The sequence below is a fragment of the Gossypium hirsutum genome, chromosome A03, assembly GCF_007990345.1.
Source record: "Gossypium hirsutum isolate 1008001.06 chromosome A03, Gossypium_hirsutum_v2.1, whole genome shotgun sequence".
NCBI classification, from domain to species: domain Eukaryota; kingdom Viridiplantae; phylum Streptophyta; class Magnoliopsida; order Malvales; family Malvaceae; genus Gossypium; species Gossypium hirsutum.
Genome location: NC_053426.1, coordinates 113,095,591 through 113,121,596, shown reverse-complemented (window position 1 = coordinate 113,121,596; position 26,006 = coordinate 113,095,591). Strand labels below are relative to the sequence as shown.

At 33.3% G+C, this 26,006-nt stretch overlaps 4 protein-coding genes across 5 annotated transcripts; 3 read left to right on the top strand and 1 right to left on the bottom strand.

Moving 5' to 3' along the window:
• Positions 1 to 893: 893 nt before the first annotated feature.
• LOC121222483 (uncharacterized) lies at positions 894 to 4,304 on the top strand. Of its 2 annotated transcripts, none has more exons than XM_041103357.1 (3): positions 894 to 1,084; positions 1,542 to 1,614; positions 2,783 to 4,304. In XM_041103357.1, the coding sequence occupies exon 3, from the start codon at positions 2,790 to 2,792 to the stop codon at positions 3,849 to 3,851; it is 1,062 nt and encodes a 353-aa protein (XP_040959291.1). In that variant the 5' UTR covers positions 894 to 1,084; positions 1,542 to 1,614; positions 2,783 to 2,789; the 3' UTR covers positions 3,852 to 4,304. The 2 variants fall into 2 exon arrangements, with proteins under 2 accessions (XP_040959291.1, XP_040959294.1); XM_041103360.1 differs by lacking the exon at positions 894 to 1,084 and adding an exon at positions 1,130 to 1,385.
• A 904-nt stretch (positions 4,305 to 5,208) lies between these two features.
• On the top strand, positions 5,209 to 8,978 carry LOC121222479 (kinetochore protein NDC80 homolog). The gene is made up of 4 exons (XM_041103352.1): positions 5,209 to 6,414; positions 7,046 to 7,292; positions 8,209 to 8,355; positions 8,602 to 8,978. Exons 1-4 carry the CDS (start codon positions 5,330 to 5,332, stop codon positions 8,827 to 8,829), a joined length of 1,707 nt encoding a protein of 568 aa, XP_040959286.1. The 5' UTR covers positions 5,209 to 5,329; the 3' UTR covers positions 8,830 to 8,978.
• A 3,425-nt stretch (positions 8,979 to 12,403) lies between these two features.
• LOC107908602 (uncharacterized) lies at positions 12,404 to 16,139 on the top strand. The gene is made up of 2 exons (XM_016835818.2): positions 12,404 to 13,402; positions 15,572 to 16,139. The coding sequence occupies exons 1-2, from the start codon at positions 12,701 to 12,703 to the stop codon at positions 15,656 to 15,658; spliced, it is 789 nt and encodes a 262-aa protein (XP_016691307.2). The 5' UTR covers positions 12,404 to 12,700; the 3' UTR covers positions 15,659 to 16,139.
• On the bottom strand, positions 15,720 to 25,102 carry LOC121222476 (probable helicase MAGATAMA 3). The gene is made up of 20 exons (XM_041103339.1): positions 24,889 to 25,102; positions 24,661 to 24,805; positions 24,433 to 24,566; positions 23,742 to 23,954; positions 23,395 to 23,586; positions 23,197 to 23,232; positions 22,546 to 22,631; positions 22,387 to 22,437; positions 21,839 to 21,950; positions 21,652 to 21,757; positions 20,906 to 21,003; positions 20,440 to 20,541; positions 20,266 to 20,358; positions 19,853 to 19,906; positions 19,112 to 19,170; positions 18,921 to 19,005; positions 18,415 to 18,783; positions 17,957 to 18,079; positions 17,787 to 17,873; positions 15,720 to 17,207 (listed from the first exon to the last, which is right to left on the bottom strand). The coding sequence occupies exons 1-20, from the start codon at positions 24,988 to 24,990 to the stop codon at positions 16,995 to 16,997; spliced, it is 2,460 nt and encodes an 819-aa protein (XP_040959273.1). The 5' UTR covers positions 24,991 to 25,102; the 3' UTR covers positions 15,720 to 16,994.
• Positions 25,103 to 26,006: the final 904 nt, after the last annotated feature.

Genomic DNA, 26,006 nt, shown 5'->3' with positions numbered 1-26,006 from the left:
GTTGAAATTTATATTTACAATGCGCAAATATATGTCACATTATATTCTCAATGAGAGACATTGGATCAAATATTAGAGATAATGTTTTTAGAAAGGATAATTATGAACCCTGAATATGAAGTAATATAAATAATAAATAAATAAAAAGTTCTTCATGATTCATTTTGTTAAATGTATGTAAATAATAACAATAATTTATTTAAGATAATAATTTTAAAAACTAATTTTAGAATAAAGAAAAAGCAACCTACACGACACACACAAGCCGACCCCTTTACTCAATTGTCCTAGGTAGTAGTTAATCTTTTTTCTTGCCTGAATGTCTTTTAACTACATCAACATTTTGCGAAGTGTGATCTTCATATGACTTAGCGTTTACCAAATACTTAAAATAACTAACTTAGTCCGCCACATATTTAAAAAAAAATTGGAATGTAAAATTCACAATCTTTTAACTCCGTGTGAAATAACCACTACTCGATAATTTCTCAAATTGAATTTGACCTAAATTTGGATTTATCAAGTTATTTCTAAGCTACTTTTATTTGTTAGTTAAACTACAGTTTACTGTATTACGGAGATTGGATAAAATTAATTCATTTATTTTTAAATGATTTCATTAGTCCTTCTATTATTAAAAATAATAAAATAAGGTTAAATTGCAAAAGAATTAACATTTAATGTTTAATAAAATTAATATTGTTGAAGTTTTTATATCTTTCTAAATAAAATCTTTTGTTTAGAATAGAATTGAATATATTTTTATACACCATTTTAAATCTATTATAATTTAATTTGGATTTATTTAAAGAATTATCCATTTAATAATAGAGAGGCTAAATTTGATCATGTTCATATAATCCAGGGACCTCCGAAGCACTTTAACCCTATTTTTCCCTCTCCGATACAATATAGCTTCTCTTTGGCGCTTATCACTCCCTCTCTTTCATTCTCTCGAGTTCGTCGCCAATTCTTCCGATTTCGTTGCTAATAAACAAAACCCTAAATTCCTTTCACTCTCATTTTCATACCCAAATTTTATTTTACTCTTTCGTTTCAAAATTTTCACTCTAATTTTTCCCTGGTACGTCCGTCGCTTTATCTTTACTTTTTTTTTTTATCGAATTTTGGAGCTTTTAATTTTCTTCACTAGAAAAGAAAAGAATCTAGGAAACGTCATTTATACTTTTCAAGCTTTGAACAGTTTCTTTTTTTTTTTGAAATTTGATTTTTTCCCTTTTTTTAAAAATGGAAGTATTTTAATCTTTAAATATACTTCCAAGTTCCTTCTTTTTTATTGTCTTTTTTTTATAAATTAAATATTGAATTTGATAATTGTAGATCTTAGATAGATCAAAGTCTACAAGTCCCATGTGGGTAAAATCGTAGGTTCATGTTCTCCTCTGATTAATTTAATCAGTTAATTAACTGTATTATTGCGTGAATGATTTCTAAAGCACGTTATTTTTCGATTCTTTTAAATTTATCTATCTATAATTCTATATAAATAGATCTATTTACTCTGGGTGCTCTGTCAGCAGATGAGAATTGGTATCTTCAACTAACCCGTTTATCTCGATCTAAGATTTCTTCAACTTTTTTTTTTTCATACAGGTGAGATTCTTTGAATTTTCATGTTTCTGAATTATGAATTGTCTTATCATATTTGGGTTGCCCATTGATTAGTGGTGTTCTTTTATGATGTTCAATGAAGGTTGATCTAATTCACGTTGATAATTGAACATGGATGTCAATTGTATCAAGGGTTTTCTTCTTTATTGACGTTCTTTGTTGATGATTTATTTCATTTGTTTATTGTTTACTGTTAGAGGATTTTAATTCAGTTCTTCAATGAAAATTATGGATTTGAATTGCATCAAGGATAAGATAGCCGATCGGGTTTTTGATATGCTTATGGTTCATGTCATGAATCTCAAATTTTGGAAATGAGGATTCACTCCCCTCCTAGCCTTTTCTTGATTTAGTTCCTTGAAGTCTTAGAAATTTGTCTCTAGGTATCGAAGTTCTTACAAACATTTCATTATTAGAAAAAGGGCATATCGATGTAATAAAGGAGAGGATAAGGGTGTAATGTGGCTAGATTTCTCTATAGATTTGGTCACAGATGGCTCATAATGGCATTGTGAGATTAGAATGGAAGTTGTTGTTTTATCCTTTTTGAGTCATGCGGTATGAAGTAGATAATGTTAAAAGCTACGAAATATTGTTGGTTGTCCGGTGTATTACTAGTTTCTGTGATCAATTTATCTTCCAAATGGTTACTTGCCGAGTGAGACAGCTTTAGATCGACTATTCTATCAAGTTTGAACATGTGGAAGCCTCCTTTTATGCCAATTCCCCTGTTAGTTTTGGTAAAGATGGTGTTTTTGGGAGACAAAGAAGAGAGAAAACATTAAAGAAATGTGCCTGTCTGCATATGTAGTGTATGAGAGAACTCCGTGCATCCATTTCCTAAATAACCAAAGTATCTCATCGTTCTTTTAAGGGTTACATGCATATAATTTTGGACCTTGGACTGTAATATTCTAGATTTCAAGTTAGGACATTGCTGGTAGTAAGTTTATAGGAGATAGATATTACCATGAACATGCATGATCTATCATGGGTCATGGAAACTATGGTTTATAGGCCTTAAGTTACTATTAATTAGAAAATTTGAATCGCACTGAGTAATTGATCTGTTTTACCAGTATGTTTTTGGCTCGAGATTATTCTACTGTCATGAGATTTTTTGATTGCGAAGTATTGTTTTGAGGTGTAGTTTGCATATGGCAAAAGGAAGCAAAGGACGACGTAGAAGTGCTTTCAGGCAATGCCGGCCAACCCCATACTCATTGTCCTCACAGCGCCCAGGGATCTCTGGGGATTTGTACCACAAAAAATGTTCCAAACCTTTGGATAAGAAAGATTGGGAAGATGTAACATGTTCTGTTTGCATGGAGTGCCCTCACAATGCTGTTCTTCTTCTCTGTTCATCTCATGACAAGGGCTGCCGTCCCTACATGTGTGGAACTAGCTTCCGATATTCAAATTGCCTTGACCAGTACAAGAAGTTCTACACTAAAGTAGTCTCAGCCAGTCACGAAGAATCTTTGCATGGTTCCATTGATGATCTGGTTCTAGCGCCAAGTGTTGAGAAGTGTGAAGTGACGGAACTTGCATGTCCACTTTGCAGGGGTCAAGTGAAAGGATGGACTGTGGTGGAACCTGCAAGGGAATATTTAAATGCTAAAAAGAGAAGCTGCATGCAGGATGACTGTACCTTTGTTGGGACTTTTAAGGAACTAAGGAAACACATGAAAGCCAATCATCCGTGTGCCAAGCCACGCGAAGTGGATCCTACTCTTGAACAGAAATGGAGAAGGCTTGAACGAGAGCGTGAAAGAGAGGACGTGATAAGCACAATAAGATCAGCTATGCCAGGGGCAATGGTTTTTGGTGATTACGTGATAGAAGGAAATCATCGTGGTTTCGAGACAGATGAAGAAGATGGTCCCGACACAGATCCTGCAGATCGTAACGGAAATTTTGAAGTTGGCTTAGATAGTAATGTCGTTAACTTCTTTCTTCTCCTGCATGCATTTGGTCCATCAGGTAATGACCTGAGTAGACGACCAAGGCAACCTACACACACACCCGACGAGGACACTGTTGGCATTCACCACACCTCCCCCGTTGGGGATCTCGGTTCCTCTGGTCAAGATGACGACGAAGATGATGGCAGCGATATTTCTTTGGTTAGCCGCCTTCGCCGGCATGGCAGACTTCTTTTGGGACGTGCAGGCCGAAGACGTAGACGAAGAGAAGGCACCACGGGGGGTCAAATATAGATCAAAGTTATACCCATAGTGGGGGAAAACAGGAAAAAAAGGTAACACATCTTCATAGTGTTGGGCAAAAATTAGGTAAAAAGAAAAACACATAAAAAAGAATTGACCTTGAATTTGCAGCAATTTACTTCTAATTCATTTTAGGGGGAAAAAAGATACGTTTTCAATTTGTTGTTGTGTAATCATTTGGGTGTGTTCATAATTCCTTTTCCCTTCTGTTAATTGCAAAAAAAAATGTAATTTGTTCAGTTAACTTGTGTTAATCATCTGTCATGTGTATATATTGACTTTGTATTGTTAAAAATAAAACCTCAAGCCTTTTAATAGGATGAGGATATGCAGCGAAGACTATGCACAGATTGAAAAGTCTTCATGCAAGTGAAACATTATTTGTATTTTTGGGGCCAAGAAAATTTGTGCTTAATTGATTCAAACATACTGTTTGATTGTTTATTTTTCTTCTTTTTTTCTCTTTATGATTCAGCTTTTAAATTTTTAAAGATTCGATTTGAGTATTCAAGGTATTGGTATAGTGCAATTAAGTTTTTTTTAAACATATTTGTATATACGTGTAAACTTACTGTATGAATTATTGTATTTTATTAGCATTATTCATTTGGTATGTTTGCAATTTAACTCACATGTTTATTTTTTTTTTGGAAAGCTTACACTAATGATATAATCTAAGTACAGCTACAGATCTTAAATCCGTGGAGTCGAATTATTACAATACAGTGGAGTTTAAAGATGTTTGAACAAGTAGAATCAAATTATTATAGCACAAATAGATTAAGTGTATGTTTGGATGGACGGTTCGATGCTTTTAGTTTATTTTTTTTATCTCACATTATAGTATTGTTATAGTATTTAATTTTACCGTCATCGAATTAAAAAATTTAGACAAATTATTATAATATAAACAGACTAAGAATTAAAAAAGTCCAAACAAGACCAGCTAATTCAGACTAAAACCTCCACAGTGGACTAAGAACTAAAAAAGTGACTAACTTGAGCTAAAATTCACTTTTGGCACCAGCACATTGTGAGACTTTGAAATCTGCACATAAAATTACACGATGAGTTTTAAGAAGCCAAGGAGTCAAGGACTTATGATTAATATAATAGTGATAATTTAGGATTCAATTAGAATAATTTTAAGGTTTAAAGTTTAATTTAAAATTTGGGTGGTAGTTTAAGGACTTAAAATGAAATTAACCCATAGAAATAATAAAGAAAATGTATTGTTTTAAGAAAATGAAATCGAGCGACGCCGTGTAGCTTCTTTGGCCCCACTACCAACTTGTATTTTTCAGTTCCAATGAAATTACAAAAGTGCTTCAAAAACAGCATTTGAGCGGCAAAATTAAAACTAAAAGCTGAAAAGCGAGTGTCCCCACAAACACAAAAACATATCTAATAAACCAAAGGAAACTCAAAAAATCAAACACCCGCGCGCGCCTTGACGGAGAAAAAAAAAGATGAGAGCCACCGCACGCGGCCGTCCCACCGAGTCCTTCCATCCTCCGGTAGCACAACAGTCACGTGATTCCGATGCCAGTTTCGCCAGCAGTCGGCCCTCTTCCGTCGCTATTGGCCGCGCCGTATCCGCCGTTGAACCCTATGCCGAACGCTCTTTCCAAGTGGCGACCACCCGTTCTATTAACGCTTTCTTCTCCACTCATTCAATTCCACCTATCTCCACCAAACCTTCTCAAGCACCGTCCGCTAAAGAGCTCTTGAATATCCTTACCTCCCTCCTTTCTCTTCTTGGTTTCCCTTGCTCCAAAGTCGAGGACGAACTAGGTTTTCTTTTGAAATCTCTAAATTGCCCTTTCAAGTTCAATAAATCTACGCTCCGTGCCCCTAATACCCATCACAATTGGCCAAATTGGCTTGGTATCGTTCACTGGCTGGTTCAACTTGCGATCTACAATGAACATTTATGTCAGAACTCCATATCTTCTTTTGCTCAAAACAATAGCATGACTGAGTATGCATTGGAGTGTTACAAACGATTTATATGTGGAGAGGATGATTTAGTTGAGGTTTTAGATAAGGAGTTCGTGCAGAAGCTTGAGAAAGAGAGGGAAAATGTGGTGGAGAATTGCAGGGCTTTGGAGAAGAGTGTTGGAGAACTGGAGGCTAAAGCGGAGGGATTAAAGACCGGGCCAACGGAGAAGGAAATGCTGGAGAAGGAAAACAATGTGTTGGAAGAAGATGTGAAGAAGTTTCATGCAATGATTGCGGAGTTTACGGGAAGGGTTGCAGCGATGGAGAAGGTGTTGGAGGAAAAACAGAAGGAATTGAACGTTAAGGAAGAGGAGAGGAATCGAATTTGTGAGGAGAATGAGGAGCTTAAGAAGAGAGTGGAGTTGCAAACCTTTAATGCTAGAGATGTGGAGAGGATGAGAAGGGAGATGCAAGCTGTGGAGAAGGACATTGTGGAGGCAGAAATGGCAAGAAATTCATGGGAGGATAAGTCTTGGGATCTTGATTCTGCTATAGGGCAGAAGTTTAAGGAGCTTACCGCGCTTGCAATGGAGTGCAACCAGGCAATTAGGAGGTTCCTTGAGCTTTTAGTTTGCTTATCTTTATCCTCTATTACATTTATTTTTCCAATGATACATATATTTTGATCATATTGATTATGCATTCAATTTCGAAATTGATTTCCTACTACTAATAAGTTTAAACTGCGGATTAGTGAATCCCTCCTTATAGTAGAAAGTGGAATTTAGTTGCATGGGCTTTTTGCTGCAGCTGAAAATTAAGGTATAAGTCCCAGGTGGAAATTGGAATTAATCATTGCTGTTGGTTAAATGATGCTCTATTTTAAACAAATTGTTGCATTCATTTCTTTGAGATTTGACTACCTTAGCCCTTAGGTGATGATTGAATTGTTTACCCAAAATTATGTTGAGTAGTACTATCTTTTCCTTGGTTCCAGTCTATTGCGAAATTTGTTGTTGAAGTTGTAAGAAAACAATGCACAAACAAGGTCATGGTCTCTGGCTCTGTTCTGTGAAGTCTGTGCTAAGATTCTCAACTTGTATTTGCAGTATTGTTCATTGTTTTGGTGTGCTTGAATTTGTTACTTTGAGTAAGTTCTAAACTTGTGTAGTTCTTTTACCTTTGGTAACAATTAATAGTGATGCTCTCATTTTTCTTATTTTGCGTGTGTGTGGTGGTTCTAGGTTAAAGCTTGGTAATGATTTCCAGTACGAGCTTAATGCTAAAGGTTCAACACCTGCTGAGGTGATGGGGATTGACTACAAAGCAATGCTTAAGCCTGAACTCGAAATCTATGCTGACAAAATAAGGGAGTGTTCTAAGAAAAAGTTTGAAGACATGATTGTCCTTCAGCAACAATCAAAAGAAATGGCTTCTAAGATTGAAGACAAGAAAAATTGTATTGCTGAACTTCAATCCCGTATTGATGAGGTAGGTAGTTTTAAATCTAGTCTGACACTACGATAGCATTATAGCACTATACTGATGTTGTTTTCTTCTACTTCTTTTTGGTGCATGTCATGATTAGCATGTATGTATCTGTCAGGATTTTGACCTGTGCATCAAGTTTTCTTTCTTGCTCAAAAGGCCTTTGTTCAGTCTTGCCTTTATGAATGAAATTCTATAAACCATAGTTTTTGGGGCATGTAAAATAGTATCTTAAGTAGCTGGTCATGAGGAACAAGATAGTTCCTGACATTTGATGTTCAAAAGCTGAGACTTCATGCTTACTGCTGTGCTTGATGGCTCAGTTCCTCACTCTTTTATTGTATTGAATCCATGAAATTCACTTCAATTATCACTTACAGTGTCATTAGTGCAATAATTATACGGAGGCATTTTCAGGTTCCAACTTTGTTTGAGTGATGATCTAGATCTTTGTTTTGCTACTTTGAGGAATCTAAGTATAGGCAGTTAAGATACTTCCTGTATTAGTTTTCACATCCTATAACCAGTTTTTGTTTAATTGGGCTAAGCATGTTCAGTTCCGTGTGGAAAATGTGATGTCAATGAAAAAAAACACACCAGTGTCTTTCGTTTAAGTTCTTGTTGCATCCCTCAAAAGGCAACCAACCATTGAATATCTTGAATCTAGGAACTTCTCAATGTTGAAACAGAACTGGCAGGGATCTTTTCCATCTTGACCTCGTTTTGTTCTTCCCTTAATTCTCATTCCTGGAGATATTTCTTAAAATTTTACCCCTTTATCACTAATATCTGTATACGAATATTTGATCAGTGCTAATGTCTGAAAATGTATATTAATTTTGCCAGTGATGCTCAAACTTGAAGTTTATAAAGGGCTAGTTTTTGACATTAACCTTCTATATTTAATCATTCTTGTTAGGTTGAAGCCCCAATAAATTTGTTCAAGAAGGAAATACAGGACTGTGATCATAGATCTACTGCAGAAGCCAAGAAAATGGTTGAGGACGTCCAGTTCGAGACGCATAAGTTAGATATCACGGAAAGAGAAGCAACAGAGATTCTAAAGGTAGGCCTTTTATTGGTCTTTTGCTTACAGTGGTTGAAAACATAAATAGATAAATAATGTGGTCATGCTTACGAGTTATGGCCATTACTGTATTAGCAAAAGCAGCTTTTATCATTTTAAGATGAATGCTCATCGCCCTCCACAATTTATTGTGTAAGAAATTTCAATGCAGCACTTCAAATAAGGGTATTACCATACGAGTGCCTGTATGATGCCTAAACAAAATTCTCTTTTTTCTTAATATAGGCTTCGCAACTGAGGTTGCAAGAAGCAATCCAACAAAGTGAAGAGGAAATTCAGATACACGCACGTCAACTCTTTATGGTCGTTGATTCAGTGTCAAAATATAAAGAACACGTTGAATCCAAAATTTCAGAGATGAGGGTTAGTCTCTCGGAAACTGCTGCCGCCGTATCAGATGCTTACAAGGGTTCATTGCCAGCACAGTTCCCTGGTAGTGCGAATGCAAATTAGCAGCAATATTAAGCTGAAAATATGTGAATCTATTATTAAGGTTAGTCGTTTATTTTCTTGCTCAAACACTTTGTTTACTTAAATTGCCATTCCATCTTCATCCTTTTATGTAAATGTTTGTTTTGATTCAAATGTTTGGTTTTTGTCTAGTGCTTTATCTGTAATCCTTTGTTCATATGGTGTCAGATTTGATTTGATTCAACTGAAGTCTTTTTCTGGTATAGAATTTTTCATAGTCAATATGCAGTGAATTTGGTTTAGATAAAAAAAACGTTAGGGTTAATTGCACTAGATTATCCTAACCTATGGTTTAGATTTTAAACTAGACTTTTTAAATTGAAAAGCATTTTGATTGAATTTTCAAAAATACCAATATTTTATCTATATCAAGTTCTATTAATTTAATTGTTAGCTTGAACATTGAATTTTAGCTTTAGATTCGATGTCGAGTATATTTAATTTAAATACATTTGTATTTATTGTACAAATAAATTCAAATGGTTCATGGATAGGTATACATGTTTAAAATTTAATATATTAGTTATTAAATATGGTAAACATTAGATTTGAGCTAGTATATAATCCATAAACTAATTGTTAAGTTAAGAGAAGGACCTGATTAAGATAATATTTATAATTAAAATATTTTAAAGTTTAAGACTACTTTAAAAACTATGTCATAGTTTGAGAACGTCATGTGAAATAAACACTTAATCTTATTACCATCCTAAGATCATTCAATAAACTAATGTTGAGTCAACACTTAAATTGGAATTTTTTATGGGTGAATGAATCATTTAGGATTTGGATTTAGCAATTGTTTTTAATGTTGGGTTTAATTTTTTTTTTGTCTAAGTCTTTGAATTCAACAGTTGTTTCCATTTTGAGGTTAAACAATTTTATTATCTAAGTTCTTAAAATTGTTCTTTCATTGCGGTCTGAACTTCTTTTGGGTTTAAGTTATTATGCCATATAAGGGCATGGGTTTGAACCCTACCAATATCAAAATTTCACATTTCCTTCGTTGGTGAGGCGCTCCTACTCCGTAAAACCATCGAGGGCTTTCCGTAGAGTCGGAAGACAAAACATGGGAATAAAATCGAGCATAGACACTCTAGGTAGTGGGTACAATACCTCCGTCTTTGAGGGGTTTGCCTTAGTGGTGTCATTTTTACCCACTAATGCCATTTAAAGGTATATGTTTGAACCTTGTCAAGGTCAGATGCTCACATATCCTTGGTGAGTGAGGCTCTCTCACTTCGTGAACTCGTTGAGGGATCTCCACGGAATCCGGAGATGAAATTGGAAAATAAAATTGAGTAAAAACACTTCGGACACAATACCTCTATCGTTGAGAGATCTATTGACTCCTTGAGCAACACTTCGAAGAATTTTTTTAGAATGTGTTTTGACTTCCTCTCAATAGTTATTTAAAAAAAAAATTTAACTTCGTAAAGAAGATGAAATTTGAGGAAACTACCCGCAAGTATGTCTTGATCCAAAGGCTACCCATCTTTTATTTTTGGTTTGCAAAGTAGTCTGACATGGCGGGCTAGTTTGCATATATTTAGTTGCATCATTAATATTTGATAGATGGCCTAATTGGTTTTGTTCATATAAATAACCCCCCTAAGTTTGATGCTAGTTATAGAGTGATTTGACAAAAACCAATATGAGCAGATTATATTGTTAAATGGGCACTTGTGGACGGAGAGTGTTGGGATAAAATTGCATCCCTTGAAGAATCTTAAACAATTTAAGATCAATCTTAATTTTGTTCCGGTTGAAAGTGATATTAGGAATTTTTTATATTTATATAAAAGTAAGCAAATAAACAAATAATTGGAAGATTTGAAAGTGAATTTTTATCTCATATATTTGGATCAAGTTTAAATTTTGGAGTCTATCATTATTTGAAGATTTTTATCTAAATATCACTTTTGATATTGTTCTTAGATTATAAAACTGATGAAGATGTTTGTAATTGAAAAAAATTATAACCTCCATAGTATAGGGATGTAATTGAAACGTTTTAAACTTTAGGGTATTTTGGTGCAATTAACTATTAAATAATTAAAATGTATAATAGGTTTCTAATCATGAATTATACCCATTAATTTAATGTCTTCTTTTTATACTTTGTTACGAAGTGTTAAGTGTGGTCCACTAGTCCAAAAGCACCCACAAAAGACAGCCCATTTACATTTAAGAACCCATCAATGATTACTAATATAATTCCAAAAGAGAACAAAGCTTGCATTTATTTATATTTATACATGAGTGAAGAAGATTTAGTTGTAAATAATTATTGAGTTAGCTTTTTTTTAAAAAAATTTTAATGGAAAAAAAAGGGGCAATAGACCCCTAAACCAACAAACTTTATGGAAGTTCCAACATATTACTAAAAATTGAGTTGGTTCCAAAAGTAACTGTGATTAAAAATTAGATAAAGATGTTTATAATTAAAGACATTTTTTTTCTTATATTTTTGGCTCTATGATAGTTATTTAATTGGATTTGGACTGTTATTTTTCTATTCATAGATATATAGCCTTTGACTTTTACATTGAAATTGACATGCATTACATTATATGCTTAATCCACATGGGAAAGAAACACTTCTGTTTTCTATTTCTATAAAATTGTGTTAGTATGTTAGGTTTTGATTATTTATGAACGATTTATATTCGAGGTTCATAGTTGTCCTTCTCAATAATGTTATTTTCAAAGTTTGAACATGAATCTTTTTGTTAGGAGTGTGATGTACTTTATTATTGCACTCAACTATTTATTACTGATTTTATTATTTATGTTTAAGTTTATACTAGTTCCTTCTAGTAATAAATTTTTATTTACTTTTAATAAAAAATAACATTAACATAAAAAGTTGTTATTTTGATCCTCTTTTTCTTTAAAAACTAATTTTTTTTGTTGATACATTAAAAAAAAAGAAGTTATCATCAGCCTCAAATCTTCTATTATGTTCATTTAAAGAGAATATTAGTTGGTTAATAGAATATGAAATTTTTATTAAAATAAAAACATGTTTATTTTTTGAAAGTATGTTTATTTATTTTTGTTGTTATGAAAATTCTATTAATAACAATTTTCCTTCTTACTTTTCTTAGAAAATCAACCATAAAGCTTCTACTTAAAAAAATATTATTTAATTCCCATTCTTTAAGTTCAGTATTTGAAATATTTTTTTATTTTACCTTCAACATTTAAATGATTAATTAATTAAATTCTATTTACTTAAATTTAATTAAACTTGAAATTTTTAAGAATTTATATTATTATTATATTAATTGAACTAATACTTAATTATTTATTTATGTTTTAGCTCAAATAAACTAAACTTTATTTAATATTTTAAAAACAAATTTAAAGATTAAATGTTATTTATTAAAAAAATTATATTAAAACATTGAAATTTGATTCATTTCACGATCATAATATATTATAAAATTAATATATGATAAATTTTATGCACCATGGATAAATTATAAAATAACATCATCATTAATATAAAATATTAAATATTAAAAAAATAAAAATATATAATTTTTAGTTTTTATTGGATTTAGGGTTTTTATTTAGTATTTAATTTTCTTTTTAATAATTTACACTCTCTCAATCTCTCTCACAGCAAGCAAAGTCACCAAAAAAAAAATACGAAACGAAAAAGAAAAAGGGTCACGAATTTTCTTCTTCTCCCTCTCTCTCTCCCTCACAGTCTCCTTCATAATTAAGAAACCACTGTAGCTGAGCTATTGTAAGAGATACTGAGTGAATCGGTGAGTCAGCCAGTGAGCAAACGAGCGAGTGACTGAGTGAGTGAGTGAGGGAGGGAAGGAAGGAAGAAAAAAAAATGCCACCTACAAACATGAATCCAAACCATAATCGATCCCAAGCCACAGAAACGCGTTCATCCACCGCTAACGGTGACCACCACCACCACCCCAACGGCCACTCCATCACCGCTCAACCACTCCAACGCCACCATACTTACTACCCTCGTTCTTCCTCTTCCTCCGCCTCTTTTAAAGGCTGTTGTTGTTGCCTTTTCCTCCTTTTTTCCTTCTTAGCACTTCTTGTACTAGCTATCGTCCTCATCATTGTCCTCGCCGTTAAACCCAAAAAACCCCAGTTCGATCTCCAACAAGTAGCGGTTCAATACATGGGCATTTCAACATCTACTCCATCTTCTTTCGACGGTACCGCAACCGCCGTCGCTACCACCCCAACCACCGCTTCTTTATCTTTAACCATCCGTATGCTTTTCACAGCGGTAAATCCTAACAAAGTGGGGATCAAATACGGCGAATCTAGATTCACCGTTATGTACCGTGGGATCCCTTTGGGTAAAGCTTCGGTTCCTGGGTTTTATCAACAAGCTCATAGTACTCGTAACGTGGAAGCAACCATCGCCGTTGATCGAGCTAACTTAATGCAAGCTGACGCCACCGATTTAATCAAAGACGCCTCCATTTATGACCGTGTTCAGCTCCGAGTTCTCGGTGACGTCGGCGCAAAGATCCGTGTATTAAACTTCGATTCTCCTGGCGTCCAGGTCACCTCATTCTCTTCCATTATTATTCTCCATTGCTTTCAATTATAAGCTTACGTTATTGATTATGTTAAACCCAGTTTTCTTTTCTAAAACCCGCCGTAAAAGGTGTCGCTTAGTCGGTGGCTGCTTTTAGCTACCGCCATCCCCACCACTTACTGCCCCATTCAACTTTTTTTGGGCTTTGTTTGTTTCTTACTAACATGCACCATTCTTTCTTGGATGCTTTTGTTTTTGTCCATTTTTTTTACTTTTATTTTACCTATCCAATAATAATTCTCTAAATTATCTCCATTGATTTTTGGGATAAAAAATGTCATTTAGTCGTTTCATTGTCATAGAGGAATGTACTTAGTTTTTGCTGCAATTTTACAGTAGTATTTGACTATTTGTTGTCTGAACACTGAAAAATAAGGCACACGTATTAAAAGAAGATTAAAGCTATGTTTAACTTTTTAATTAACGGTAATAATAATTAGCTTGCTTCCCACGCGCTTTACCCACACATACACCAATGGCCTATAGCTATCGTGCGCCTAGCCTCTCTTCTTTTTTCTTTTTCTTTTTTTTCCTTCATGCAATAATACTATGAAAAATAAACATTACACTACATTATAAAATAATTTTTTTGGGTAATTGTAAGAGCATGAATATAAATAAGGTTAAAGTATGATGTAGTTTTCTTGTAATTTTTATAAATTTGAAATTTAATTTTTATATGTTTAATTTTAAGAATTTAATCATTTTATTTTTCAGATTTTAAATTTTAAGTCCGATTGTTAATATAATTTTCTTATATTATTATTGATGTGATATTTTGAAATTAAAAAAAACCCAATTGGTAACATTATAATTAAAAGAATGATATAATAAACCTGAATTTATGAAATAACTTTAATATTGTTAATAATTAGACTTAAAATTTAAAATTTTAAAAATAAGGGACTAAATTCTAAATTTATTAAGAGTATATGAATTTATGATATATGTTAACTTATAAATAAATAAATTGGTTATAATAGTATGTTAGTTTTAATTATTTATGGGGTAAAAATGAAAAATGTTTTTGTTTTGTTTTTGGTTTTTGGTTTTTCTCACCATGCGATTTTTCGTAAATGGTGGGCTATCACTTGGTCCCATTTTACTTCCTATCTCTCTACAATGTGCGATCCACCTTCCATGAAAATTTCTTTTTCTTGTGTGATCCACAAGTTTTTTAACCTCAACCCATTTTCAAAATTTACTTGTACTTGAAAATTCCTTTGTCCTATTGTATCTGTGGTGCTTGAAATTAAGTTATATATTTTATATGGGCAATTTTTAGTTTTTGTTTAAAATTATTTCATATGAGAGAAGATTAAGGATTTTCTTCTCCTTCGAAATAAGTGTTTTCCATCGAGAATTGATAAGTTTATTTATAAGTTCGGTATTGTTCTTGGTTGAGAATTTATCTTCTAACATTGTCGAATACTTGAATTCTTGAAGACAAAGTGGGAATCTTTTGTTAGATGTTTAGTCATGAGTGTTGTATATGGTTGATCTTGAACTTATATCCTATAGCATAAAAAGAGTGAACAAGGTAGGTCGAGTGGTAATACTCTCACCCAAAGGTGCCCTATATACTATAAGGCGTAGGTTAAATAGTTTATCTTACTACGCATTTAACGAGATACTCCCACTTTGTTTTTAGGCATTTAGGTTTTCAACTTTAAATGGACAATATTAATAATATTCACATTCAAATACGTGTACGATTATTTTTTAAATGTGTCAGTAGATATGGGTAACACAAGTGTCCATTGCCCATGTTTAAGGCTTTAATAATTCTTTTAAGAAAAAGGGATTAAAAGTAAAGTATTATGAAGCTTCTTGTTAACATCTCACACATCATTTCTTAGTCATGAAGCAGCCTTAACAATGTAATAAAAATAGGTTTAAAACCACATATATATTATAGGGACCCATTTTCATTGACCTTAATCCTCACTTTCATTATCATCATGTGATCTCTCCACATGCTTTGAAAACTTAAAACGATTCCCTTATCAGCGATGTCTAGAAACATGACAAAATTTTGACATTCAATCATTTACACGATCATATTGTGATTTTTCAATTTGCTTTAATTATTATTGTTCTTTATCTTGGAATTATTGTATTGGGTTTTGGCAGGTATCAGTGGATTGTGCAATAGTGATTAGTCCAAGGAAGCAATCACTTACATACAAGCAATGTGGATTTGAAGGATTGAATGTTTAAAAGAAAAAAAGAAAAAAAAACTCCTAACTTATAATTCATATTGGTTTTATTTTTTAAAAAAAAAGGTATGTAATTCTCTTTTCATTGTTCAATGTTCTCTATCCATAACTGGATTGAGAAAAGAATTGAAAAAGAAAAAAAAAGGGGGGGGGGAAGGGGGAGGAGGAAGGCTAGAATTCAGGACATTGCACGTGGTTTTGAGTATTACAAAGGAAAAAAAGGTAAAGCTTAGGCAAAGAAGATGATGATGATGAGAAGATTCTAAATGGGAATTTCAATTTTTTGTTGCTACCCTTTAGCCCATCCCCTGTTCCCAACCTAAGATTTTGCTGATTTTTGTATTGGTTTCTTCGGTTTGAAGGAAGGGGAAAAAATGGAAAAAAGAAAAGAGAAAAGAAAGAAAGTTCTAATTGCCATTGTAAAGTTGCATGTGCATCTCTGTTCTTAATCTTAAATCAAACTGGCAAGTTTCTTTCTCTCATCCTATTTCTGTTTTTCCAGTGGCGTCTATGCCATGCTGTTAAATGCTTTCTAATTATAATTATAATTTTAATCTTCATTTTATTTTTTTTACATTGATATGATTTGATCTTTCTTAAGTTTAAATGACTCCATATTTCTTTTTTTTTAAAAAAAAAAACCTTCAAACAATACGTAAATTTCATGTTTAATATTGTTTGTTAAATATGATTAAAAATTTCAAAGAATAAAAAAAATCATGTTATTACTTTTAACAATATCATCAATTTAGATCTACTAATAAAAATATCAAATCATAAATCATGCCAAATTAAAGAGAAAATAAATCCCAAACATAAAGCATAACCAGTAAGTACACAGAATGAACCTAGTTTCTTATTTCAACTAAACAAAATCTGTCCTTAAAACATAAATAAATAAATAACAAAATCTCAGCTTAGTATCACTCATTAAGATAATATTAATAAGAAAAATATATTGTTTCATAAAAAATTCAATTAGATTTTTGTAGTGCAAAACACGTTTATCGGCTCTTATAATATATATAAATATTTACACATTAAAGAAAAAAGAAAAAGAAAAAATTATTACTGACAAAAGTATATTTTAAGCGGGGACTAACCAAACAAGTGGTCAACAAGAGAAGGTAGAGGAATCGACGTGACAAATTTTAAGTGGATAATGTTATTACCATTCCTTCCCCTAAGAAACCCATCTATAGCTCTTAGTAAAATAAGGTGATTTAGATTGCCAACCAAGCAATGAAAGCAAAGAACCAAAATAAAAGGGTTTCTGATTAGAATTCTAGATGGTGAATAAAGCATGCATAAAAGCTTACCTATTGTGATAGTTGTGTTCAGTCATCATCATATCCTCCTACATCTCCATCTCCATCTCCATAATCATTGTCTTCCACCGGAGCTTGATCAGCATCTCCAGCCATATTATAGGCTGCTACATTATCATTATCAAGATCATCCATATCTTCCATCATTTGTGCATCCTTGTTAATAACCTTCATCGATTCTAGATATTCATCATTCAAGAATGATGTATAAGGCTTCCCTACCTGCACCAAGGAAATTTCTTAGCAATATATATCTCAATGCATGCATTTCAACCTAGGCATTTGGTTCAAAGTAGAAGAGAGCAATTGATCAGTTCGGTTAAAAAACCAACTTAACCTATCAATCTCGTACTTTAATTAATTAACTGATCAACTTACACTATGTTTGGGTTGATAATTATAAAGGAAAAGAAAGTAAAGAACATAAAAGGAAAGGATTATATGTTATTTTGTTTGGATTGTTAAAATTAATAATGTAAAGGAAATTACAATAAATTTAACCATTTTTGTTTGGTTAATCGGTGGAAAGGAAAGAAAATAATTAAATATATTGATTGTTTACAATCATAACTTTTTCTATAATATAACTATGTAAAAAGTAGAGAGGGTAAAAATGATATTTTTCATATTTAAAATCATAACCTACCATAACTGACTTAATCCAAGAGTTCCAATCCCACTTCCCCAAAATTTTCATTTCAAAAAAGAAAAAATCGTTTCATATGTAACATTTGGTTAACACATTATATCCTGTAAATAGACAGTACGAATTTTCAAATGACTTAGTAAAAAGAACACCACCTTAAATAAGCATCCTCGCTCCTCAGCACTTTCTACTAGGTTGTTCCAATGCTCGTCCCTCTTCAGCGTTGATGCTGAACCAACCACCTGTAGAAACAGTGAAAAAGGTTATAAAGTATATAATTTAGCGGAACTTTGAATTCGACTAGGCTTAGTATATATCGTAGTACCAGTACAGAAGACTTTGCTCGGGTGATTCCGACATTCATTCGCCGAAAATCAGACACAAAGCCTATGCCTCTATCTTTGCTAGCCCTCACACAAGAAAATATTACAACATCTTTTTCCCGTCCCTGAAAGGGAAAACAGAGAATGTGTTAGTCTTATAGATCTATTATGCATAAAAGTTATTAGATACTATATGCTATTAGATGTATCCTGTCAGATGAAATAGTTCGAGATATGATTGCCATTGATCAAGCTTACTCTTCGGAACTTTCACATTGCTACGTGTCAATTAATTTCATAGGAGTAAATAAAGATAAAATTAACCAGATATCAAGAATATAGATTTTACAAACTACATACTATATCCATCCATGTCTAAGTAAAATTATCAACAATTCACTTGGCTGCGCCTAAGAAAAAAAACACATAAGTTTATGAAAGCAGTGCACAAGAAGATTACCTGGAAACCGTCAATGGTACCAATATCCACAACCCTTTTGGACTCCACCCCAAAAGTTTCCTGAAATCTCTCTTGTAAAAGCTTGACTTGATGTCTATAAGGGCTTATAATAGCAAATTGAGAGCTCGACTTAAGCTCTGGGTGCATTGTTATCAATTTATTGTACAAGGCAAGGACAAACTCGATCTCATCAGTATTTACCCAGGACCCACTTCCTGAGGGTTGTGACTCTTTCCCTTCATGTATATCGAAAAAGCAAAATGGTCCGAAGCAGCGGTATTTGTGCCATTCACGAGTAGTTTGATCTTCGACATCTGATCCATCTTCTAACGCCTCATCATAGAACTCTTTTGAAGGAAAGCTTCTTATCTGCTCAACAAATAGATTAGATCCACTCAAAGAACTATCAACCATCAATTATCATGTGGATACTTTAGACAATCTAAGGCTTCAGCATAATTTTTTTCATTTGGATAAGTGATATCAATGTTCATTTATTATCTTACCTCGGGATGCATTCGATACTGAGTCTTAAGCATCTTTACAGGATAACCAGCCCTCTGAAATCTCTTGAACAAACTCGTGGCATAGCTTCAAAAGTAAGACATGTATGAGATAGAAAGATATAGGAATAAAGATAAATAAAGTCACCTTTAGCACATGATTAAGTGTTTCAAAAAAAAAAAAAGTGTTTTACCCAAATTTCTCAGCTACGGGTGAAATTACAGTAGCAGGTAATTGAACTGGATCACCTATCTAAGGAAAATTAATAAATTAATGAACTGCACTAATAACATTGCCCAAGAAAATATGATAATAGATAATGTAAATATCAAACAGTTGGTATGTGAGCAGTGAAGCTTTTCTAGACATTGTAGAATGAAGATCTTTACAAAAGAATTTCACACAGAGGTGAGATTCACAAGTCTTAAAGGTCAATTTTCTTTATTCTAGAAAAAATCAAATTTGCATAATGAGTGCAAACTAGAAATGTATCTTGCAAGTTGAAAATCGATGTAGAATCTGTCATTCAGAAATAATTGGCTTTTCTCCATCAATGTCTTCCTATCATGTTCAATTCCTATATGATCATCACAATCACAAAATATTGCCATTATGAAGAACAGGAGAACCTAGAGCAGCAGCACTACTATTTTAATGATTTTAATTCACCATTTCCACTGTAACATCAACTCAACCACCTTACTAATTTCATTGCTTTTTCAATATGGTTCTTTATAATGATGATAAATTACAAATTTCAGGTTATAATTACTTAATACCTATGTCCTATAAAGGAACTGATAGATGAAGAAAATATTACTAGTATTTGTAGCATCTTGGAGAAATACAACAATCATTATTCAACGATTTAGAAACAGGAACGTAGACACTAGAGAATAAAAAAACCATATGGGAAAAAGCATTGGCATTATACCAGAAATACTTGTTTGCAGCCACTGGACAAAGGAAGAAGAGTGGCAGGTTCCACCTGTACAAGAACATGTAATTGATGGCAGCACAAGATGGGGATAAAGGAGGAGAATTGCACCATCTAAATCACTAGCAAATGTATTCCTAGGGACACAATTTGTTAGTTATGAGTACTAGTGACTGCCTAGCAAAAGTTTTTTCGATAAAGGCTCCTCCAATGCCTTTGAAGAACAGATAAACAATGTCCAATGTCCGTGAAAAAATCCTGAGAACTGAAGAACAGTTCCACTCTTTCCAAAATTTGAAAAACTAGCATAGAATAGATTAAGGATTAACTGATGCAGTTTATTCAAGATCACACTCACATAAAAACAAACATTCATGATCAAAAAGAATAAAGTGATTTTAGAGTCTTACAGCTTGGGCAGCTTCATCAATTATAACAACATCAAAACCAGAACTAAGTTTAGAAAGCAATGCTGAACCACTGAAGCTGAGCGTGGAGCAGACCTACCAAGTGTACAAAGAGGCAATTAAGTTTTTAACCATATATATTGGACTTAGACGTCAAGACAAATCAGATTAACATACAATGACAGCCTCATCTAAAATTGCAGCACGAAGGCTGTCTATATCCTTTGCTGTGGAAGATTGTTTCGGCTTATCACCAGCCAACTCCCTCTTTTGATTAACCTGCAAAGGAAATTTCTCTTTCAAGATGCCTTTCAGGAATTCTTCTTCCTTGGCCAACTAATTCATCATGTCATTGAAGTTATGAAAGAATTGATAGTTTTCTATGCTTTGATGATTTTAACAGTGCTTGCCTAATGATTATAAAAGTTCCACTTGAAAGAACTTCAACCTAACACTTATGCAGAGTGACCATGCTCGTTACCAGTGATAAATTAAGCTCTGAAGGTTACTAAACACATACAAGGAAATCAATGGAGACTGCCTCTAAAGTATTATGTGGTTTAAGACCAAGGTGAACAATTTTAGGAGTATTCTCATCATAACAATAATAAATGAAGTTCCATAGGTTAAACTGAATACATACAAGGTAATCCAGGGAGACTGCCTCGACAGAATGATGTGGTTTAAGACCAATGCGAACAACTTTAGGAGTATATGCGCGAACATTTTCATCACGAACACCTGTAGAAGATAGAAAAATATAATGTGTAACTACATCAAGAATGATAGCCAGATGATAAGCTCATGCACTTGAAAACATTTCAGACAACTTTCAAACCAACAATAATCCCACCCTCCAAAATAATTTACAACATTAAATACCTAGTCAAGCACTTCCAGGATTTTACGATGATATGAATACCTACCTCAAGCAATCTACCTTATTCTAATAGCAAGCCAACTTGACTGGTTTCATTTACTCTTTTCAAATGAATACCTAGCTTTTTTGGTCTATCACCTTTTCATTTTAGTTTTTGAAAAACTGGATACAGAGCAAAAGATTGAATAAATTTGTAATATATATTAAATCAAGTTTACTAGAGAGACATAAATCAAGTTAAATGCTGGGTTAAGTTTTTAAAGAACAACAGTGATCAAACAAAATAACCTTCTGGTTTCCATGTTTCAAGAACAACAATACGCTTTAAACTACAATATTTTATGAATCTAGTCTGCAGTAACCATTTCACATAAGCTTGATGATTAAGCTCGGTACAATAGAATAGAAAAAAGGAACCAGTGAAGAGTGTTGGAAAATGGTTTTTTAGTACTACCTATATATCTGCTATTTTTCTCTAGAGAAGTACAAGAGAGCGGTAACAATCATACCGGTTTTTAAAAGACGTAACACAATCTCATCAAGAGCAGAATTTGATGGTGCACATACCAGCACCCGTAGGCGATATTTCCGTCTGGAATTAACAACTTCTGGCTTCTGCAGAGCAATTAAAGTTAGAAGATGATAATTGATCACATTGTCAGAAGCTAACAAACCAATATCAAGACTTCAGCCCACCATCTCGTTTCCAGAGGTAGGAAAGAAACCATCATCACCATCAATAGGCATGATAATATCCCTGGGATTAGCATTCATTAACCATGGAGAAGCTCGTCCCCAATGCTTGTATCTGCATAATGCAGAACCATTAGAGTCTGATAGGTCAGCAGAAAATGGGCATGTCAGACTCAATCATGTAATGCAATTTCAGGCGCAAAAGCACTAGCAAGGGTTCTCTTGAAATCCACCACTCTATGTAAAGAAAAATGTAAAACTTAAGTCTGCATATCACGTGACCTATTTATATTGACTTAGAGAGAAGGAAAACTTTTAAAATCATGTCTTTGACAAAAGGATAACTTTTAAAATCTCATTTAACTTAGGAGAACATATGAGGGAAGCTTTCAGGTGCATTGTCATTTGAAGATGAATCCCCATTTGACGATAACATAAAATCTTTCTACACAAAACCCAACTGAACATGCATGGAAGATAATAAAATAATTCAAGACATCCATGGTCAACTAAATTAGGAGCAGGCATAGAAAAATGGATTCAGAACATACTTTTCTTCAATGGGTAGTTCTGGTCCAAGATTTAGCTCAAGCAATACACCCCTGTAATAAGAAGATAGGTATGAGCACAAATACGTGCAATTGTTGGTTTATTCCTAAAAGTGAAACATTGCCCTAGCTCTAAGAAAATAAAGAAAGCAGAATTTATACTTCGAGTGTACTCTTGCTGGAGTTGCATGCAAAATAGCACTTAGAAGTCCAAGGATGGTCTGTGTCTTCCCTGTTCCAGGTGGCCCCTAGGAAAAAGTACATGGTCAGCTAACCAAAATTAAGGCACCTACAACATAACTCAATGCATGTGGCTGTAACAAATAGTGATAATGCTTTCCAACAAGGTTATATTATAAGTCCATAACTGAGCTGGATAAATGGCTTTACAAGTCAACTTCAATCCCCAATTCTAATACAGGATTTTTGCAGCTCTTGAACTCAAGAAAATGCATGCAATTAAAAATGATTCATTTAAATAATCAAAATACAGTCTTCTGTCTGCAACTCAATTCAATGTGCAGCACTTACATTAGAAAGATAATACATTAAAACTTCACCTCCTATTTTCTTTCATCAACTCACCAATTCTGTGCAGGTCTGTAATATGGCATGGACATATCAATTATTTTCACATCCACTTATTCAATTCAGTGCTTATAAGAATGACCGCATCATTTTGATTTTAAAAAATTGGAATGGTACAGAATAGTGCCAAAAGAGAAACAAAGAGTTCTCCTCCATTTTTTTTGTTCTTTCTTTTGAAAAAAATAGCCAACAGACGAAAAGAAGAAACTAAGTGAGATGCTAAACCTGTATCAGGACAATGGATTTACGAGACAGACCAGCCTGCAACAGAGAGAATGAAATATCTTTGGTTATGAGAAGATCAATAATAAGGTAGAACCAAAAAAGTAGTTGTTTAAGCTAAAACTGCACAGACTAATAAAAAAAATAAAGGATAGAACTACCATGTAAATATCGAGCATAATAAATTAACCAAAGACTTACATGTATAGCTTCCTGTTGAGATTTGTTAAGATTCTCCTTAAAATAATCTTTTAGGGATCCAGAAATTTTCCAGGATTGGTCTTCAGAACCAGGATCTCTTTCTGCTGCTTTAAGTATTAAATCCTTGAAAGGAAGAGAACCAACTGATCGCAGAGCTATATATTCACGCGCTATAGTTGATAAACTACAAATCTGCAGGACAAATGCATTAACCATATGTCTCAGCAGATATAGGATTCACTGGGCACCTCCATCTATCAACATGTTGTATTTGATGCATAAAGGAATGTGGGCAGAAGTAAAACTTTAGCATGGTCAAAGCAGGAAAGACATGGTTATCTTATTACCTTTATACTGAACAATCGTTTGTCCACTGCATTAGCAGTAGAAGTGATAAGGGCTTGCATACGCGCCAGCCTTGCAGAACTCTTTTCAACATCAGGATTTACTTGTGTGAACTCGCCAGCTAAGTACATTCTGAGTCTAAGCTGATTCTTTTGTCTATGTTCCACCAATGCAAATGCATATGTTGTTGGGAGTTTCTTACTACCCTCTTTAAACTGCAAGAGCAAAAGCCTAATCAAGACTCTTAACAATTTCATCCCACTCAACGTTCTTCCCTTATTAAAGAAAATAAAAATCCCTTTCAGTCAACAAATAGCTGGAAAATATCATGAATACCAATGACATGGCTAAGATTACCAACGATATTCTCTACCATTATTAGACCAGATTAGTTGAATTAATATAAGTCAAGAATGCACTTCTGAAAACAGATAGAAACTTTATAAGTAAAAAAGGTGTCAATATAAGTATAGCATAACAACGGAAGCAGATCCTTCTTGATTATTTCTTTTGGAAATTGAATTATTTTGAGAAAAGAAAACGCATGTTTTACTTTTACAAAGAACAATTACTAGTTAATTTGTTCAATTTTATAAAAATTAATAATCTCAGTTTCCATCAATTGCTTTAGCATTTTAGCAACTTTTTAGTGAGCAAATAGCAAAAACAAGGATCAAATGAAGCATTAATTACGTCCTCTTTTGAAAGCAGCAAAAGGTCATTCTGTGATATCGATTCTTCCTCCTCAGCTTCATAAGTAATCGCAGGTAAGTAAAATCCATCAGCCTCATTGCATTCCATAACCAGCCTTAGCTTCCAATCAGTCACTGCAATGCTTAATAACAAAACATGAGAAAGAAACTAGAAGGATTGTTTTTGCAAAATCTCACGAACCAAACAGAGACTTAAAAAACACACTACCTTCCTCCTCATCTTTTCTCTGAACAATCTGAGCTTTGACTTCCTCAAACAAAAGCGGCTCGAAAGTAGCCAAATAATCATCAACGTCTTTGTAGCTATCCTTCACTTCTTTTAAAGCCGACGTCGCCTCATCTTTGTTATTTTTCTGATTCCAATTCCAAAAACAATTCAAAAAACAAAAAACACACACATTGAAATTTTGATGAGGAAAATCAGAGAGAAACGTACTCTAGATAATTTGAGGAGGCGAAAATAGTCCCAGCCAAGAATAATTTTACAAAAACGAACAATGGAAGCTTCTTCTTGAAGCTTATCTTTGTCCACAGCCATGGCTTTTTTCCCCCTCCTCTTCGGTTGTGGAGAGTAGAAAGAGACTGGGAAGGAAATATGTGGGTTTAACAAAGGGAAGGTTTAAGCGACGATCACTGCATTCGGAGCTTTAGAGCTCGGCTCTTACGCACCAAATTTTGGTTAGGTTTGGGTTACGGGTTTCTGTTTCTTTTGGGTTGTGAGATGATTTGGATTTGCCTGCTAATGGGCTTTTCAATTTTTAAATAAATCTTGGTGATTTTTTTTTTCAATTTGTATTTATATTTGATTTATTATTAGGGATGAAGTAACTTTTAGTCTTTGAATTTGTTACTTTTTCAATTTTATCCTTAAATTTTTTAATCACATTAGCCCCTTAATTTGACAATTTATCTCGTAATTTCTTTAAGTAATAAACATTACATTCAATGCCAAGGTATCTACATTCAATTTAATAATAAATCTATTTGTTTACTTTTGTTGATACAAGTAATCGATAGAGAGGAGAAGATGGTGGAAGGAAATGTCAATTTACCTATGACAAATGGAGTATCGATGTAAGGAGAAAGGAGGAGGAGGATACTTTAGGATTGCTATGTAAGGCTGGGGAGAAAAGTTGATCATTGGTTCCTCGCGTACACTTATATAAGGGGTTTCTCATTCCTTCTATAGTATTACATTGTCGATGGTATAATGCACTATATGGTTAGTGTCACTGCAGGTAAATTGTCACCATGGAGTATACTATGTAGTCCTATTTTGACATTCTTATCCTTAAGGTCATATGAGGTGGTTGTGCCTTGATGGTCCCAACGAAGAGTGTATAGAGAACTGTCTATAGGTTAACTTAAATAAGATTCACATAAAGTCACCTATGAATTATTCCATGCGAATGATTACTTTCGAACCATTCCTTACAAATGGTTATTCGTGAATTATCCAACAACTTGTCACATGTTGTGCTCTGATAGAAGTATAACACACTTATATTTCAACCTTCATATATTTGATTATTAAAAATTTTTATAATTTTTTTT

Excerpts from the sequence above, each read along its gene's own strand:
- LOC107908602 (XM_016835818.2), top strand. The coding sequence starts at position 12,701 with ATGCCACCTACAAACATGAATCCAAACCATAATCGATCCCAAGCCACA. Across the intron at positions 13,403-15,571 it reads TCGATTCTCCTGGCGTCCAG|GTATCAGTGGATTGTGCAAT; the intron begins GTCACCTCATTC and ends GGGTTTTGGCAG.
- LOC121222476 (XM_041103339.1), bottom strand. The coding sequence starts at position 24,990 with ATGGCTGTGGACAAAGATAAGCTTCAAGAAGAAGCTTCCATTGTTCGT. Across the intron at positions 23,955-24,432 it reads TGCTGCTTTCAAAAGAGGAC|TTTAAAGAGGGTAGTAAGAA; the intron begins GTAATTAATGCT and ends TTGCTCTTGCAG. Across the intron at positions 17,208-17,786 it reads AGCGAGGATGCTTATTTAAG|GTAGGGAAGCCTTATACATC; the intron begins GTGGTGTTCTTT and ends TCCTTGGTGCAG.
- LOC121222483 (XM_041103357.1), top strand. The coding sequence starts at position 2,790 with ATGGCAAAAGGAAGCAAAGGACGACGTAGAAGTGCTTTCAGGCAATGC.
- LOC121222479 (XM_041103352.1), top strand. The coding sequence starts at position 5,330 with ATGAGAGCCACCGCACGCGGCCGTCCCACCGAGTCCTTCCATCCTCCG. Across the intron at positions 6,415-7,045 it reads TGCAACCAGGCAATTAGGAG|GTTAAAGCTTGGTAATGATT; the intron begins GTTCCTTGAGCT and ends TGGTGGTTCTAG. Across the intron at positions 7,293-8,208 it reads TTCAATCCCGTATTGATGAG|GTTGAAGCCCCAATAAATTT; the intron begins GTAGGTAGTTTT and ends CATTCTTGTTAG.